This window comes from Hemicordylus capensis, chromosome 2, assembly GCF_027244095.1.
Source record: "Hemicordylus capensis ecotype Gifberg chromosome 2, rHemCap1.1.pri, whole genome shotgun sequence".
In the NCBI taxonomy this organism is placed as follows: Eukaryota; Metazoa; Chordata; class Lepidosauria; order Squamata; family Cordylidae; genus Hemicordylus; species Hemicordylus capensis.
Window position 1 is genome coordinate 5008787 of NC_069658.1, and position 19362 is coordinate 5028148.

A 19362-nucleotide genomic window follows, 5' to 3' on the forward strand; every position below is an offset into this window, starting at 1 on the left:
CCTGAGGCTGACTGAAAACGGTATGGAAGCTGCAGCTGGTACAAAATAGGGCTGCAAGAGTATTAACTGGGACTGGATGATTTGAGCACATTATGCCAGTGCTCTGTCAGCTGCACCGGCCCACAGTCTGTTTCCGGGCCCAATTCAAAGTGCTGGTTTTAACCTTTAAAGCCCTAAATGCCTTGGGACCTAAATGGCCTGGACCACCTGAGAGTGCCTTGCCCCATATATCCCAACCCAGACCTTAAGATCTTCGGAGGCCTCCTCTGGGTGCCCCTGCCAAATGAGGTGAGGCAGGTAGCTACTAGAGAGAAGGCCTTTTTAATGGTTGTACCTTATTTATGGAATAGCCTCCCTAGTGAGGTTTGACTGGCATCATCACTTTGTTCTTTTAGATGCCAGGTAAAGACCTTTTTGTTCACCCAAGGGCTTTTAAATTCGGGTTTTCAGATTTGTTCTGATTTTTAACTATTTTAAAATGAGTTTTTAAGGTACTTTGTATTGTATTTTATATTTTCTTTTTTCTTTATGATTTAATGTGTAATGTGTTTTTATTGTATGTTTTAATCCTCTGTTATGAGCCGCCCAGAGAACAATTTGTTATGAGGCGGATAACAAATAAAGCTGTTTAATGTTGTTGTTGTTGTTGTTGTTACCCAGGGATGGGCCTTCTCCATTGCCACCCTGAGGCTTTCTAATCTGCTCCCTGCTGAAATAAGAGCCTCCCCATCTCTGACAGTTTTTAAAAGTCTGTTAACACACATTTATTCATCCACGCTTTTAATTAGACTCATGGAATTTAACATTGTTTTAAAATGTTAAATAGTTTTAATGTTTTAATTTTGTTTTTATGTGTGTTGTTTTATTGCAAACCACCTAGAGAGGTGAGTTTTGGGCGGTATATAAATAGGTTAAATAAATACATATGTTAAACAAACAAACAAACTCCCATCACCCTTGACTATTGGCTGAGGAGGCTGAGGATGATGGGAGTTGTAGTCCAACAGCAGCAGGAGGGCTGGTTTTGTGCCACCCTGGTCTAGAAGGATACCCTTGGCTTGGCTTCAGAGAGGATGATATAAAGGCGTACAGGTCCCCTAAACTTCTGGTGTGTCTTTGAAGCACAACTTCACCAAATAGACACAGGGCAAAAGATACCCTCTGCTAAAAATGAACTTGTCAACATTCTGTGCAAAGAACGCCCCCCCCTTGAATGTAAACAAATGTGCATGTTTGGGCTTATGAGGAATAATACCTTTTGTATCTGCTGGCTGTTCGGTTCAGGGCACGGAAACCCCACCTTGCTAACTATTCATACCCTATTCATAACCCTGTTAACCCCTATTCATATCCCATGCAGGCAGAAGTAGCTCACATATTTCCAAACAAATCTTCATAAGGGCTAGACCCTTTTGGGCTCATTTCAGAGTCTGGTTATCTCACCCAGGCTTAAGAAGGGTCAGGAAAAAACCCTCTAGAACTCCCCTAATCAGACAACAGAAACCTGTTACCACCATCCTTACAGGTGCATATTGTGAGGCTTTCCCCTGAAAACACACAAACTGAAGCCACTCCCCAAAAGGAACCCTGCAGCTGCTCACTAGAGACAAGATGGCTCTAACTATGTTGCAACAGTACCATGAATTTCTGTGTGATATGGATGCAAGCCTGTGGGAGAGCCATTCCTGGCCCAATGCAATGCATAATAACCAGAATCTTGTCCACAAAAGAGAAGACAAAGCCAGGCTGCTAAAATGGATGCTGAAAGTAACTTCTCTTGTCAGCTCGGGGCAAAGGCCTCCTCCCAGGGCTCCTGGCAGAGGGAAGACGGCTGCTGCTCTCTTAATTTCGTCATTTCCATATCCCCACGGAAAAAGGCTCCCTGAGATATGGTTGCCTCTTTCGCAAGGCGATCCCGGCCAAGATGACACAATGTGACCATGGCAGATAACCTTCCATAAACCTGGAGACATAAAACAAGCCAATGACCTACTCAACGGTCATAAATATAAATTTAACGAAGGCAGCACCTATTCATTAGGCAGGAGTCAAGGAACGACTCCCAAGTCCTTCAAAGAAAGTAGATCTGTTAATGTCAATTTCCCTGAGCCTCTGTACGGTGCCAAGAAAACCCAAAGTCAGCACGACGACAAGCACTTTGTCTTAAAATGAACCTCAGCAAACCCACAGAGCTGATAGAGTTATCAACTGACATCAGCGAAGAAGAGATGTGTGACTCAAAGGGGACAGACGGCAAGGTTCTTGAGCTCAAGCCTCCTTCACGGGCTGTAGCCCATTGGGATGGGACCCTGCATGGTCCAGTGGCTAAAACAGTCAAACTAGATGGTACAAGAGACACAGGCCTGCCACTGAAAGTCTTTCCCCCTCCTCTATGTAACTCCATGGACATGAGGTCTCCACACTTTTAATTTCCCTGTTGCTGCAAGCATGAGTCAATGAAGTGGAGAAGGGCAACTCAGTTCCCACTAGATCTCACTAGGTAGAGGGAGAAGGGTGTGCTTTTGCTATAGCCATCCAGCGCCTGCTTTCCCTGTCTCTACAGGCATCAATCAATGAAGTCAGGGGCAGATTATAGGGCCCAGGGACGCCACGGACAGTGGCAAACACAGGTTCCCGTTCTCCTCTGTACAACACTGAATGAAGTGGAGCAGGGCAACTCAGATCCCACCAGACCTCACTGGGTGGGTGGGGAGGATGTACTTTTGCTATAGCCATGCATCTCCTGGTTCTGCTCCCCTCCTCTGTATGGAGAGAACACAGGTCTCCTTCAGCAGGGGATGGCGGAGGAAGAAGCCAAGGAGCAAGCAGCAGGAAGTGGGGTCTCACCCCAATTGATCGCTGCACAAAGTGTCTGGCTCCCTACAAGCTCCTTGCATCTGTCTTCACAGAGAAGAAGTGGATTCTCCTTCTCCTGAGAGCATCTCAGCAATCGAAGAATCCTGCAGAGTGCTGACTCCTTCAAATGCTTTAGCCCCTTTGGTTCCCAAGATGTTGCTGGACTTCAACTCCTATAAATCCCGGCCACAATGGCTTTTGGATTAGAGGAGTTGAAGCCCAACAACATCTTGGGAACCCAAGTGTGAGAATCCTTGATTTAGCCTTTCTTTAGGCACTTACTTGCTCCAAGAACAAGGATGAAAGTACTTGGGACTTCTTAGTTCAAATAAAAATATGGCTAAGGGGCATGTGAGAGAGGGTTAGAAAATGGTGCACGGTGTGGAGAGAAAGAGGCGGGTCTCACGATCAGTGAGACCCGCTTTGTCCAGGTTAGCGGGGAGAGCAGGCTATGCCCGCTCTCCCTGCAGATGAGTAGCGTGGCAGCCCTGGGCGGCTGGATTGGCTGCCCACACGACTGCCGGCTCTGTGACGGAGCTGGCAGGGGCTGGGAGGATCGGGGGCCGTGTGGCCCCTGGAAGCTCCAGTATGCCCTGCGCGAGCACTCAGGGCATACTGGAGAGACCCATGAGCTGGGAGGCTGCTTTTGAGCCTTCAGGTCAGGGGTCTCCTCGTGAGTAGCCACGGTGTAGAGGCTACTCATGATCTTAAAAACTGGGTTTGCGGAGTGCTCGCTCTGCAAACCTGGTTTAAGGGACGGGCTACCTAAGTGGGCTAGCCGCTTGTAAGCCACCGGGCTCAACTGCGGGCCCCGTGGTTTACATGAGCAGTGAAAATTGGGCTAGGCTCTCCTAGCCCAATTTTTGCTGCTCATGGGAATAGCCTGAGAGAGAGAGAGAGAGAGAGAGAGAGAGAGAGAGAGAGAGAGAGAGAGAGGTAGGTTGTTCCTCCTCCACCAGAATGCTAAACCTCAGTAGCCCTCTTCAGTCATGATGCTGTACCTGCATTCAGATGTTTGTACACATGCCCCTACTATTTGTGTGTTAATGACTGTATGTGAGTTTGTTTTAAAACTCACCCTGGGTACAAGTTCCTGGAAATGCAGGATTCAGAGAGGAAGTGTACTGATGTACCTGGGTCTTGCTTAGCATGTGAATAACCATACCTGTGTACAGTTCTGTACAGACAGCACGGGTGTTGAACACAAGAGTATGTCAGCCTAGTAATGTTGTGTTTGTGCAATTTGTGCATGTTGCGTGACTTGCACAAATACAAAATTTGCACACCTTATGTTAGACATGGGTAAGCCCATTATTTCCAATGGGCTTACGCTTGTGTAATGCCATTTGCACACATTTTGTGTTTGTGCAACTTAAGCAAATTGAGCAAATGTGACATTACTAGGCTGACGTACTCTTGTGCGGTATGTCAGTCAGTGTGTGAACAGGGCTAAAGTCATCCAGTAAAACTGATCAGCAGTAGATGCAGGATGGACAAAAGGACATTGTTGTCCACACAATATATAATACATTCGTGGAATTCTCTGGCACAGGAGATGGTGATGGACCCTAGCTTAAATGGCATCAGAAGGGAATTAGATGATTTTGTGGAGGAGGAGAGGGTTAGGGTTAGGATTTATATCACTGGCTATATAAAAGACCCTCCATACCCAGAGGCAGTATACCTCTGCTGCTGGGGAGCAACTAAGCAGCAGATTTTGCCTTCAGGGTCTGCCTGTGGCTCCTGGAAGCAGTTAGTTGGCCACTGGTGGAAGCAGGGGTGCTCTTCTTATGTGAAACCTCTTTCTGAGTCCATATTTGTTGCAGGGATTGGTGCAAAGCTATCCACTACCCTGAGGAATATAGGAAGCTGCCTTATACTGAGTCAGACCATTGGTCCATCCAGCTCAGTATTGCCTATACAGACTGGCAGCGGCTTCTCCAAGGTTGCAGGTGGGAGCCTCTCTCAGCAATATCTTGGAGATGCCAGGGAGGGAACTTGGAACCTTCTACATGTAAGCATGCAGGTGCTCTTCCCAGAGCGACCCTATCCACTAAGGTGAGTATCTTACAGTGCTCACACATGAAGTCTCTCATTCAAATGCAAACCAGGCTGGATCCTGCTTAACAAATGGGACAATTCATGCTTGCTATGCAAGCAGACCAAGAGCACATGAGATTGAGCAACTCTGAGCATTTGCTGAGTAACCTGACCTTCTTGCATGGGTGCGTCTTTGTGGCATTAGTGAAGCATTTGTCTGGATGCCAGCTGGTATTCTGAATTCACTTGATTCCAGCAGCCCAAACAATGCACAACGCAACATCGCTATTGCTGATCAGACAGTGCTGCTGCACATGTTGCAGGCAGCCCTGGCAGTGTTGTGCATGAGGTCAATTGTGCAACTCCTTAAAACAGCACACCCAGAGTTGCACAGTGCTCCTTGCACTGGAAACAACATAAGCAGTGCTGTGCAAGTATGGCCATGCTGCTTTATGCAGTTGTATGACTGCCCTCGTGTGCAACACTGCCAGGGCTGCCTGCAACATGCACAGCAGCGCCAGCCCACTGACAGCACACTGTCTTGAATCTTCCCAGCTCTCTTGATTCAGCTCACTGGACCAGAGAGCAGCAAAGACATATTGTTCCAGAACCCCTAAGAGTACAAACAGCAGCATTCTGCAATAACCGAAATAATGTCAGTTTCATGCCGTATCCTGGCTCCTGTCACCCAGGGTTCAGTCTCCAGTGGTGGTCAGCCACCTGCCTTGGGAGGCTCACAGGTGAGACCGGATGCAGAGCCATGCCTCTGCTCTTTGCCCCAGCATCCCGTGCAGGGAAACCCCTTAAGAGGCATAAGCTGACCCTCACAAACTTTTCTTGGGAAAAGAGCTTGGTCTTCCCAACCTGGATCGTCTTGCTGACCTCAAAGGGCTTGACCAGACCATGCATCTTTTGCAACCCTCCCCCCACCCGTCCCTGCCAGAGTCATAACCTTTTTAAAAGCAAAGGAGGCAGACCCCAAAGACAAGGGCTGGTCGCCATTTTCTGCCAGCTCAGCGCATTCTTTCAGTTATTGCAGTTATTGTTGTGTCTGAATGCCTAATTAATTACAACAGTAAACGCGCACTTCTTTAATCACTGCATCAGCTGTCCTAATCAATCTTCATAATACAGAATCCGTAGTATGGCACCCATGAATTTTAATCTACATAAATTTCATAGGACCTCTCGCAAGCTTGTTGTACCAAATGATATAATTATGGATATAGATTAGGCTTGGGGAGAGTGATTTAAATTGGATTTAAGCAGAAGGTGAAGCGAGCCCTCCCACTCACCCGCTTATTTATTTATTTTGATCCTGACCTTGCAGAGGAGGCTTTTAAGTCGAGACCACTCCTCTTGCCACAGCTGACGCTCTTAACACATGGAAGCAGGTGGCTGGCAGAACTCAGAAGTCTTCATGTCCCAGCCAAGAGGGCTTGCCTTGCTCATTGCTTTGGGTGGGTGGGTTTGTTTGAAATGGGGGGGGGGAAGCATTTCTCAAGTGCTATCCATAAGCACAGAAGTACAGCTTATGGAGTTAGGGTTGAACTAGGGTGTGCGCTATTTGAAGGATCTGCTCTGGAAGGAAGCGGCCAGACAGAATTAGGTCCAGGACCCTTGGAGGAGGCATCCAGGAGGAGGCAAAGAAACCGACAAAGCTGGGATTAGGAGCCCAGGACCGGTGTGGATGCTCTGGGAAAAGCCTCTGAAGACAGCCTGAAGAGCCTCCCATGGGCAAAGAGGCAGCATTTCTGGTGTTCCAACACCAAATGCCATATGACTCCAGCAATGTGGCATGGTTGCGCCTGACAACAGGGCCTAGAACATTCCAAAGCCACATTCACTTTCAGCCCTTGCACATTCCTGGGCATTCGGCATCTGAGGCAGAGCCAACCTCTCCTCTCATTGGGTTTGCCTTCAGGCCTGTGGACCATCATAAATGATGTGTGTGTGTGTGTACATGCGTGCGTGCGTTAGTGGCAGGGAGTCTGCTTTGGCATGTTTCCTCCCAGCTCAGTGCTACAAATTTGTTCTACAAATTAACTATGCTGATTACAGTCTGAGATGTTACCACAAATGCAGGATTAGAACGGCTGACATCCAGAGCAAGAAATCACTTGTGCAGTGAGAGGGGCAGGCTAACAGCATGCCCCAGCTAACTGCACTCCAGAAGGGGCAAATTTTGGTGACTTATCCTTCCCCTGGGAACCTTCTTTGCCACCTCAGGACTGTGCAGCTCTCAGGGACATATTTTTGGGTGGCACAGAAGGCTTCCTGGGGAAGAGGAGGTAATAAAAAATTGCCCCTTCCCCAGTACATAAGTGCTGTGAGCTGGGAAGTTCTTTTAGCCTGTTCCTTTCACCGCACTGGTGTGTCCCTGCTCTGGATGTCAGCCAGTATTTCCTGCTATTTAAAGGTAAAGTTGTGCCGTCAAGTCGGTGTAGACTCCTGGCACCCACAGAGCCCTGGTTGGGCTGGTAAGATTATCTGCAGAAGCAATGATGGAGTGTGAACTGGTAGTGACTAAGCTGGAAAGGGAACTTTGGGCGATGGTGGAAAGCTCAATGGAAACATCAACCTAGAGTGTGGCAGCTGTGAAAAAGGCAAATTCTATTAGGAAAGGGACTGGAAATAAAACTGCCAGTTTCGTAATGCCATTATACTAATCTATGGTGCAGCTTCATTCAGTACAGTTCTGGTTGCCGCATCTCAAAAAGAATATCGTAGAGCTAGAAAAGGAGCAGAACAGGACAATCAAAATGATCAGGGGGTTGGTGCTAAAATGAGGAAAGGCTAGAATGTTTGCAGCTGTTTGGTTTTGATAAAAGGCAACTAAGGGGGGATGTAATTGAGGCTTATAAAACCATGCATGATGTGAAGAAAGATAAATTTATCCTCTCTCATAATACTTGGGGTCATCCAGTGCAAAACTGACTAGCAATAGATTCAGGATTGACAAATGAAGTTTTTACTCTTCTCTCTTCGTTGATGCAACGGCTGTTGGAAACACTGCAGTGTTTTCAAAAGCAAAGAACTGTTCATCCTTTTGCTTAATGTTTTTATTATAATACCCAACCTTTCAGTTTAAAAACACTCAAGTGCCTTGGAAAAGCTGTTGCTTTCAGGACCTGACATCTGTGGGCTTCCAGGAGGCATCTAGCTGGCTAATGCGGGGAGCAGGATTGTGAGCTCAGTGATCCTTTAGACCGATTTAGCAGGGCTCTTCTGATGTTCTCCTGTCTGATGTTCTGTCCTTAGCCCTAAAATCTAGACACAGGCTGCAGCACAAGGGCAGTCCTTCCATGAGGCAAAGTGAGCTGGTTGCCTCAAGTGGCAAATTACTGGGGCACCAGCAGGGTGGCAGGAGGCTGTCTGCTGCCTCAGCTGCCTCCCTCTGCCACCCTCCCACCATCTGAGCACTGTTTGGCAAAGACCAATCCCAGTGGCATAGCTAGAGGAATGGGACGAGAGCTGGTCTTGTGGTAGCAAGCATGACTTGTCCCCTTAGCTAAGCAGGGTCCGCGCTGGTTGTATATGAATGGGAGACTTGAAGTGTGAGTACTGTCAGATGTTCCCCTCAGGGGATGGAGCTGCTCTGGGAAGAGCAGAAGGTCCCAAGTTCCCTCCCTGGCAGCATCTCCAAGATAGGGCTGAGTGGGACTCCTGCCTGCAGCCTTGGAGAAGCCACTGCCAGTCTCTGTAGTCAATACTGAGCTAGATAGACCAAGGGTCTGACTCAGTATATGGCAGCTTCCTATGCTCCTATGTGTTCTGTGTTTGCCCACTCCCCGGTGGCCTTGCTGGCTTTTGGGGGTTCTGTCACACACAGAAGGGCATGGCCAGAGACCTGGAAGGGCTGTATGGACTCTTGAGAGCTCATTCCCAGCTGGCACTTGGTTGCTGGATGAGTGTTTCCCCCTCCTCCTTTTGTTTGAAAGGACAAAACACCCATCTGGCAAGGAAGCGCCATCTGGGAAACGAGCTCCGGAATGCACACGTGGCCCTTCCAGGTCTCCGGCCACGCCCCCTTGGGGGGACATCACATGCAAGGAGGCGTGGTCAGAGCCCTGGAAGGGCCATGTGGGCATTTGCTGGGTGCATGTTGAGTATGTCCTCTCCCTTTCTCTGAGCAAGGGAGAGAACGAACAAAACACAAGCATCAAACATGGCTGGAAAATGAGGAGCCAGCTGAAGCTCAAGGGGAGGGGCAAGGGGTGAGTCAGGCAGCCCCTCGGTTTCCTTGAACCCATCTACTCTATCATAGCTCCACTCCCGACCCTTTCCTTTGCTCCTCCTCCTCTTCACTGTTGCTGATGCCCTTTCGCCATTTCCCCTTTGACCTCCTGCCCCTTCTCATTATCAGCCCAGTAGCAAGGGAGGAGGGCACGTGTCATGGTAGCTATTGCTGCTCCAAAGGAGGAGAAGGCAGTGGTAGTTGGCAGAGGTGACTGCATGAGCACAGGTGCGGATAGGAAATCAAGCGTGGAAATAGGGAGGCTGTCTTGCCCTCAGGTGCAAAGAGGTCTTGGGTGGCCATTGCTCCAGATGCTGCATCAGGGTGGTTTGCCTCGCTTGACAATAATGCATATTACATCTTTGCACTGCCCTTCCAGTCCTGAGGGGGGATGGGTCAAAGACCAACCTCCAGGAACCCATGGGATCATTCTGACTCCTTCAGTGAACAACCAGATGCCCGTGGGAAGTCCATAAGAGCACAAGAACAGCCATGCTGGATCAGGCCCAAGGAGGCCCATCTAGTCCAGCATCCTGTTTCGCACAGTGGCCCACCAGATGCCACTGGGAGCCTACAGGCAGGAGTTGAGGGCATGCCCTCTCTCTCGATATTACTCCCCTGCAACAGGTACTTAAAGGCATCCTGCCTTTGAGGCTGGAGGTGGCCCATAGCCTTCAAACTAGTAGCCGTTGATAGACCTCTCCTCCATAAAGTTATCCAAACCACTCTTATGGCCTTCCAGGTTGTTGGCTGTCACCACATCTTGTGGCAGAGAATTCCACAAGTGGATTATGTGTTGTGTGAAAAAATACTTCCATTTGCTGGTCCTAAATTTCCTGGCAATCAATTTCATGGGATGACCCCTGTTTCTAGTGTTATGTGAGAGGGAGAAGAATTTCTCTCTATTCACTATCTCCACACTATGCAGGATTTTATAGACCTCTGTCATGTGTACCTACAGTTGCCTTTTTTCTAAACTAAATAGCCCCAGGTGTCGTAGCCTTGCCTAATAAGAAAGGTGCTCTAGGCCCCTGATGATCTTGGTTGCCCTCTTCTGCACGCTTTCCAGATTTACAATGTCCTTTTTAAGATGTGGTGACCAGAATTGTATGCAGTACTCCAGGTGTGGCTGTACTATCATTTTGTATAAGGGCATTATAATATTAGCAGTTTTATTTCAATCCCCTTCCTAATGATCTCTGGCATGGAATTGGCCTTTTTCACAGCTGCCGCACATTGAGTCGACACTTTCAATGAGCTGTCCACCACGACCACAAGATTCCTCTCCCGGTCAGTCACCAACAGCTCAGATCCCATCAACATATACTTGAAGCTGGGGGTTTTCATCCCAATGTGCATCACTTTACACTTGCCAACATTGAACCACATTTGCCATTTTGTCGCCCACTCACCCAGTTTGGAGAGATCCTTTTGGAGCTCCTCACAATCTATTTTCAATTTCACTACCCGGAAGAGTTTGGTATCATCTGCAAATTGGGCCATCTTGCTGCTTACCCCTACTTCTAGATCATTTATGAATAAATTAAAATTAATTATTAAAAATTAAAATAAATTAAATTAATTTATGAATAAATTAAAAGTCCCAGTATAGACCCCTGGGGGACCCCACTTCTTACTTCATTATGAAAACTCTCCATTTATACCTACCCCCTGTTTCCTGTCCTTCAACTGCTTAGCAATCCACACATGTACTTCTCCCTTTATCCCATGACTGCTAGGTTTTCACAGGAGTCTTTGATGAGGAACTTTGTCAAAAGCTTTTTGGAAGTCCAGGTATACTATGTTAACTGGATCACCTTGATCCACACACTTGTTGACACTCTCAAAAAACTCCAAAACGTTTGTCAGGCAAGATTTACCTTTGCAGAAGCCATGCTGGTTCTCTCCCAGCAGGGCCTGTTCTTCTATGTGCTTTACAATTTTATCCTTGAGGATGCTTTCCATCAATTTGACTGGAACGGACATTATGCTAACTGGCCTGTAATTTCCTGGATCACCCCGGATCCCTTTTTGAAAATCGGTGTTACATTGGCTACTTTCCAGTCCTCTGGTACAGAGCCTGATTGCAGGGATAGGTTATATATTTTAGCAAGGAGGTTGGCAATTTCACATTTGAGTTCTTTGAGGACTCTTGGATGGATGCCATCCGGCCCTGGCAATTTGTTAGTTTTCAGTTTTTCCAGACAGTTTAGAACATCATCTCTTGCCACTCCTATCTGACTCAGTTCTTTAGCCTCCATCCCCAAAAAGCCTGGTTCAGGAACAGGTATATGCTCAGTATCCTCTGCTGTGAAGACGGACGCAAAGAACTCATTTAGCTTCTCTGCAATCTCCATATCCTCCTTAATAATCCCTGTCACTCCCTCATTGTCTAATGGCCCAACTGCCTCCCTGGCAGGTTTCCTGCATCTGATGTATTTAAAGAAGTTTTTGTTATTCCCCTTGATGCTTTTGGCTAAATGTTCCTCAAACTCTCTTTTCACCTCTCTTATTGTCACCTTGCATTTCTTTTGCCAGAATTTGTGTTCCTTTCTGTTCTCCTCATTTGGACAGGCCTTCCAATTTCAGAAGGAAGTCTTCTTCCCTTTTATGGCTTCCTTGACATTACTTGTTAGACATGCCGGCATCCTCCTGGACTTAGTGGTACCTTTCCTCCTTTTGGGAATACAATCTAACTGTGCTTCTAGCATTGTGGTTTTGAGTAAACGCCATACATTCTGGAGCGAAGCAACTCTCCAGCTTTTGACTTTCAGCTTTCCTTTCACCATACTCCTCATTTGGGAGAAGTTTCCTCTTCTGAAATTCAAAGTGTCTGTGTTAGACTTCTTTGGTGATTCTCTCCCCACACGTATGGCTACATGCAGGGAGAGAATCATGAATGAATGAATGCATGTATGTCCACAAGCAGGCTAAGAATGCAAAAGGCTTTCTCTGCTGTTCACTCTCCCAACACCTGGTATTCAGAATGATGCAGCTTCCTCACAACTATCAGAACTAATATCTACTGAATATACTTGTCTTCGATGAATTTGACTAATCCCCTTTTGAAGCCATTTCAACTAGTGGCCATTGCCACATCCTGGGGCAGCAAATGTATGTGTTGTGTGAGAAGTTATTTCCTTTGTCAATTAATCACAAAAACAATCAGACTCTGATCAGAAAGAAAATGATCGAAGGAGAAACTCCCCAAAACCATTCTATTCAGCATGGCATGAGTTTTGGTACAGTACAGAGAACTGGAGGCCTGGGAAATGGGCTGGCTTGCCATACCTGGGTAAGGATGGATACCGTTGGCAAAGACGGCTTCTGCAGCAGGCTGCCCATTAGCTTGTGGCGGTAGGCCAGTGAAACCGTTCACCCCAATGGGAGATGGGATACTAGGCACAGCTGGTGCAGTGATGCCCGGAGGCGTGCTGCCACCTAGAGGAGAGGGGAGGGGAGACACAATGAAAACGTTAAAAAAGGTACAGGTCAGCAACAGTCCATTCCAATGTCTTATGTTATAACCAGTGGTGGCAACAATAGACTTATTACTTACATACATTACAATGTCATGTGTGTTGTGTTGTCTGTGCCCAACCTATGATCTTTCATCCAGGGCCTGTGTTCTGTGCATCTGTTGCATCTGGAGGTTGCTGGCTACTCAATTGTGGAGTTCTTATTTGTATTACTGTTGTTATGAATATTTATATATGCTTTTCAACCAAGAAAAATCCAAAATGGTTTGCATCGAAAAAAGATGGGACTCTTCCAAAAGGGTTCACAATCTAAAATGATACTGGCTGACATACAGAGCCAGGATGCATCAGTGCAGTGAGAGAGCAGCCTAACAACATGTCCAGTTCTGGGGAAGGGGGAATTTTTGACCCCCTCTCCTTCCCCAGAAAGGCCTCTGTGCCACCTGAAAATATGTCACCAAGGGCTGCACAGCTGCCAGGGACATGTATTTGGGTGGCACAAAGGGCTTCCTGGGAAAGCAGGCATCAAAACTTGCTGCTGCATGAGTGCAGCTAGTTGGGAACTTCTGTTGGGCTGCTCTCTGGCTGCCTTGCCCTGTACGTCAGCCACTACCTAAGAGGAGCAAATGTGTCTATTGCCCTTCCAAAATAGCTTGTTCATTTGCAGACAATATAGAGGAGATGTACTTAATTACAGAAATTAATCCACACAGACGTGCTTTTCGCCATGGAGACCTGTTTGCAACTAGGGACTGGGAACAGACCTGCCTGCTCTGACCCATGGCACTCCACCCCACCTGAGATCTCTGTGTTGGATGTCATTGTGAAATGATGGTCTCTCCATGTGGAACTCAGCATGGGCAGCCCTGATCCTCACAACTGCTCTTGCCTAGTTTTGTTGGCAACTATTCCACAATCCCCATTCCCCACAATGTGTAGAATCAAGCCACATCTGCACACCGGGGCTCTGGTGTCTGACAGATGGCTGCAGATGTGCATCACCACAGAACCATGAATTAAATCAGGACAACCCTGTGCTGTGCATGCGAGTTAAAGACAGAACAACTCAAATTGGTGGAACGGACATGACTTTGCAGGATGGATTTGTTCTACAGGAACCTCCTTCAGCCAAGCAAACTGGATGCAAATTTGACCTGTGCCATATTTTCATAAGGATTTTCTCATAGAAACTCCATTTTTCAAGTTTTGTTTTGGTCCAAAGCAGTCAACAAGAGGAACTAAATATTGATTCTTTTGGGACTGTTTTCCCTGTGGGTGGTTTACCACTCCTGTAGTCTTTGACTCAGCCCTTAAGAGAAACATAAGGAAGTTGTCTAGCCAGGCATTAAAAAGTGGGTAAAAGTTAATGTTATGTTCTTATTATCAGTGGCTACTAGTCTGGTGGCTGTGGGCCATCTCCAGCCTCAGAGGCACGATGCCTCTCAATACCAGTTGCAGGGGAGCAACAGCAGGAGAGAGGGCAAGCACACACTTCTTGCCTGTGGGCTCCCCGGAGCCTACATCTGGTGGGCCACTGTGTGAAACAGGATACTGGACTAGATGGGCCTTGGGCCTGATCCAGTGAGGCTGTTCTTCTGTTCTTCATTTTTAAAAAAATTGAGAAGGGTGAAAAAACCAGATGAAAAAGGGAGGGTGGAACAAAGCAAAAGTTTAATTTTATGAGCCATTTCAGCTCAGCCCTAATCTGAATGAACTGTGGCAATTCCAAACTGGTCAAAGAGGCATCATTTATATTGAGCAGGGGGAGAGCCACTGTTCCTATCGAACCCCAGCACAACGTCCCTCGGGTGGCTGTTGCTATGTTTCTTCTTAGACTGTGAACCGTTTGAGACATGAAGGGAACCATCATGTCATCTTTCAGGACGTTTTTACTGAAAGGGGTGTATCAATAGCTGCTGCTGCTGCTGATAATTTATTTATTCATTTCTCCCCCTTTCTTTTCTCCCATCCCTTCGCTCCTCAGCTTGCACTCTGCATTCCAACCGTCTTTGCTCTGAAACAGAGAGTACCAAGATCCTCTTCCAGACACCGCCACCTTTTCTTCCCTACGGCACTGGGGCACCTCTGGGATGTCATTCTCAGTCCTCTGCTGAGCTCTTGGGAGCCCTTTCTGGGCCAGCACTCACCTGCAGCAGAGTCACTTGCTCTGATAGCACGTTAACAGAACACACACATTTCAAAAGCCATCCCCAGCCTCACACATGGAATGTTATATCCACACAACATCTGAGTCAGCCTTTAAAAGAGATGCATTTTACAAGTACTCTCTTGAGCGCCAAGCCTCCCTTGGCACTGGGGAGGCCTTACCTGAGGTGGGTGTCATGGGGGTGGCGGCCAGACCGTTCATGTTCAGGGCTGCCATCTGTTGCATCTGAGCTGCTGCAAAGGCTGCCATGGGGTTTAGGTAGCCACCTTGAGCCACGGACGCCATGATGGCCGCCTGCTGCTGCATCAGCTGGAACAAAGAGAACAGGGAAAAAATATCACGCATTCACTGGCAGGGCCGCCCTATGCGGGAGGGCACCACCACCACAGTCACGTATTTCCAGGGTGCCACAGACACTCCTCCACTGAATAGGAATGCGACGGATATTTATACACCGCTTTTCAAACAAAGTCCCCAAAGTGGTTTACATAGATATAAATAAATAAAATGGCTCCCTGTCCCCAAAGGTCTCACAATCTAAAAAAGAAACCTAAGATAGACACCAGCAACAGCCTCTGGAGGGATGTGCTGGGGATGTATAGGGCCACTTGCTCTCCCCTGCTAAATAAAGAGAATCGCCACAATTAAAAGGTGCCTCTTTGCTCATTTAGCAGGGGTATTGCTCAGTTAGCAGGGGTATGAAAAGAGCGGGTTTTATTGACGCTGTCAATTCACTGATAAAAAATAGCTGATTAACCATGTATCTTTTAGCCCATTAATGCAGGGGTTCTCAAACTTGGGTGCCCAGATGCTGTTGGACTTCAACTCCCACAATCCTTAGCCACATGGCTGGGATTGTGGGAGCTGAAGTCCAACAACATCCAGGGACCCAAGTTTGAACCCCTGCATTGATCAATTATTCTAACCATCCCTTAAGATGGGATACGCTGGCAATGAAGTCTGGGGACCATTTTCAGTGGTGAGTAGAGACAAAATCTGGGGGAAATCTAAGGACAGAAATGCTCCTCCTGGTGGCCACCATTTTTATTTCCCAGAATCCCTACCAAAGCAATGCTACACCCATTACATATTGTGGCTCTGAGTGGATGCTTGAGGGATAAAAATGTCTGCCACTTTCCGGCAACCAGCTGGAGGCACTCCAGCGCCACTATAGCAAAAGAAGCCCCTACAACAAAGAAAGTAAAGTCCCTGCTGGGTTTTGGTCTCGCTAGACCCCCCCGCAATGTTTGAGCCAAAAGTTCTCACTAGTTCAGTGCTATATTTTGATAAATTTTGTATTATGAACACTTAGGATGTGTGGAATAATGTACAATTAAGAAACCAAGGCTACCATTCTTTGGTAGGGGAAAATACCTTTCACATTTTCTCTTTCCCATTCCATATTACAATACATTCAGACCAAGATAGGGCCAGCAACAAGTGGCCCTTAACTCTCAGCCCCATCAATTAATATTTGCCCTTGCTGATTAAGATTGACCCCCCACTCCATGATAAACTGATAAGGTAATGTTATGGACTGATGGTTTGACCTTGGGTCAGTAAGAAATGTGGCAAGTAGATCTAAGCCACCCTAGAATCACGCTATAAAGTACAGCTGCAATGTTTATTCCTTAATTGGTTAGATTAATTGACTTAAAACATTTTGATCAACTAAAATACTGCTTTGGTACCCTTTCTTTTAACAGACTTAAAGATTAATCTTGCCTCAACAACCTTTTGGAGTTCTTTGAGAGTATCAGCAGGTGTGTGGATAAAAGTGATCCAGTTAACATAGTATACTTGGACTTCCAAAAAGCGTTTTGACACCAAAGGCTCTTGAGTAAACGTGGCAGTCATGGGATATGTGGACAGGTTCCTGTGTGGATGGGTAACTGGTTGCAGGACAGGAAACAGAAGGCAGAGAGCTGGTCTTGTGGTAAAGTAAAGGTAAAGTGTGTCGTCAAGTCGATTTTGACTCCTGGCACCCACAGAGCCCTGTGGTTTTCTTTGGTAGAATACAGGAGGGATTTACCATTGCCTCATATGAGATGATGTCTTTCAGCTTCTTCCTACAGGTGAAACTCGGAAAATTAGAATATCGTGCAAAAGTCCATTAATTTCAGTAATGCAAATTAAAAGGTGAAACGGGTATATGAGACAGACGCATTACATGCAAAGCGAGATAAGTCAAGCCTTAATTTGTTATAATTGTGATGATCATGGCGTACAGCTCATGAAAACCCCAAATCCACAATCTCAGAAAATTAGAATATTACATGGAACCAATAAGACAAGGATTGAAGAATAGAACAATATTGGACCTCTGAAAAGTAGAAGCATGCATATGTATTCAGTACTTGGTTTGGGCCCCTTTTGCAGCAATTACTGCCTCAATGCGGAGTGGCATGGATGCTATCAGCCTGTGGCACTGCTGAGGTGTTATGGAAGACCAGGATGCTTCATTAGCGGCCTTCAGCTCTTCTGCATTGTTTGGTCTCATGTCTCTCATCCTTCTCTTGGCAATGCCCCATAGATTCTCTATGGGGTCAGGTCAGGCGAGTTTGCTGGCCAATCAAGCACAGTACACTGTATACTTTTCAGAGGTCTGATATTGTTCTATTCTACAATCCTTGTCTTCTTGGTTCCATGTAATATTCTAATTTTCTGGGATTGTGGATTTGGGGTTTTCATGAGCTGTACGCCATGATCATCACAATTATAACAAATTAAGGCTTGACTTATCTCGCTTTGCATGTAATGCGTCTGTCTCATATATCAGTTTCACCTTTTAATTTGCATTACTGAAATTAATGGACTTTTGCACAATATTCTAATTTTCCGAGTTTCACCTGTATATCGCTGCTGCCCAATATAGGTGTTTCCCATAGTCTGGGAAACTTAACATACCAGTGGGGATTCGAACCAGCAACCTCCTGCTTGTTAGTCAAACATTTCCCTGCTGCGCCACTTAAGGTAGCAAGCATGAATTGTCTCTTTTGCTAAACAGAGAGGCTATTCACATGAGCGTGCAACACCAGGCTAAGGGAGCTCAGCTCGGTTATTCTCACTTGTGTAAACTACCAGGATTGCTCTTGATCCCGGTGACTACACAGTGGCAAACCTGCCTATGTAGTCTCTTTCTAAAATGAGGATAAGGGAGTGAGGCAATTATTAATTGTTCTCCCTTAATTTTGTTGATTGTGTATCTGCTGCGACTGTTTACAGCTGCAGCGGGCACACTCAGCAGGGTGGGTGTGTGAATCCCAGGAATGCACCTCACACTCACATGGTGCATTATTGTGGCTCCGGGTGGGGGGAGCAATGTGTGGTGGCAGGTCCTGGTAACCAACCCCCCTGGAGCTGTTGGGTGGGAGGCAGGTGAGCCAACGCTCATCTGGGCCAGCGATCCACCCACCCAGGGACTGCCAGCCAATTGTCTGCAGGGAAGGTACGCTTAACCATCCTTCCCACACAGACAGCCTGCGAACTCTTCTCACTGATCTTGAGAAGAGCTCCAGAGTCTGCTCTGGTTTGCCTTTGAATGGGAGAAATGTCTGAGCACTGTAAGATATTCCCCTCAGGGGATGGGGCCACTTTGGGAAGCATATCTTCATGCTGCTTACATGCAGAAGGCCCTAAGTTCCCTCCCTGGCAGCATCTCCAAGATAGGGCTGAGAGAGATTCCTGCCTGCAGCCTTGGAGAAGCCGCTGTCAGTCTGTGAAGATAATACTGAGTGAGATGGACCAGTGGTCTGACTTGGTAAAAGACAGCTTCATGTGTAATCAATTGGCACTGTATCCTAAGAAGGACATTGTAGAACTGGAAAAGGTGCAGAAGAGGGCAACCAAGATATAAAATGTAAATAATAATAATAATAATAAATGATCAGGGACCCAGAGCACCTTCCTTCCTTATGAGGCAAGGGTCCAGCATCTGGGGCTTTTTAGTTTGGAAAAGAGGTGACAACAGGGAGACATGATAGAGGTTTATACAATTATGCATGGAGTAGAGAGAGTGGACACAGAGAAATTTTTCTCCCTTTCTCACAACATAAGAACCAAGACCCATCCCATAAAACCGAAGGCCCAGAAATTTAGGGCGGACAGAAGGAAGTAGTTTCCCCCATGGGATGTGGTGGCACCCACCAACCTGGGTGGCTTTAATAGGGGCTTAGACAAATTCATGGAGGACAGATATACCAATGGCTAAAATGCCTCCTGTATTCTACCAAAGAAAAACCACAGGGCTCTGTGGTCACCAGGAGTCAACATTGACTTGACGGCACACTTTACCGTAACTAGTCTGAGGGCTACAGGCCACCTCCATCCTCAGAGGCAAGGTCCCTCTAAATAAATGGAGCAACAGCAAGAGAAGGCATGCCCTCACCTCTTGCTTGTGGGCTCCACAGAGGCATCTGGTGAGGTACTGTGTGAAACAGGATGCTGGATTAGGAAGGCCTTGAGCCTGATGTGGTCTAGTCTACCTAGCTCACTATTGTCTGCTCTGCCTGGCATAGCTTTCCAAGGTTTCAGGCATGGGTCTCTCCCAGCCCTACCTGGAAATGCCAGGGATTGAATCTGGG

At 46.9% G+C, this 19362-nt stretch overlaps 1 protein-coding gene across 15 annotated transcripts in view; it reads right to left on the minus strand.

The window, feature by feature from the left end:
• The window catches only part of CELF4 (CUGBP Elav-like family member 4), a 974578-nt gene that overhangs the window by 66565 nt on the left and 888651 nt on the right, over positions 1-19362 (minus strand). For all 15 annotated transcript variants that reach the window (XR_008315888.1, XM_053294707.1, XM_053294709.1 and 12 more), the window contains 2 exons: positions 14941-15088; positions 12425-12574 (listed from right to left, as the gene is read on the minus strand). Coding sequence is in view for 14 of the 15 variants with exons in the window: in XM_053294707.1 (XP_053150682.1) it covers positions 12425-12574; positions 14941-15088 (298 nt within the window). In the remaining variant the exon portion in view is untranslated. The remainder of the gene's footprint in view (positions 1-12424; positions 12575-14940; positions 15089-19362) is intronic.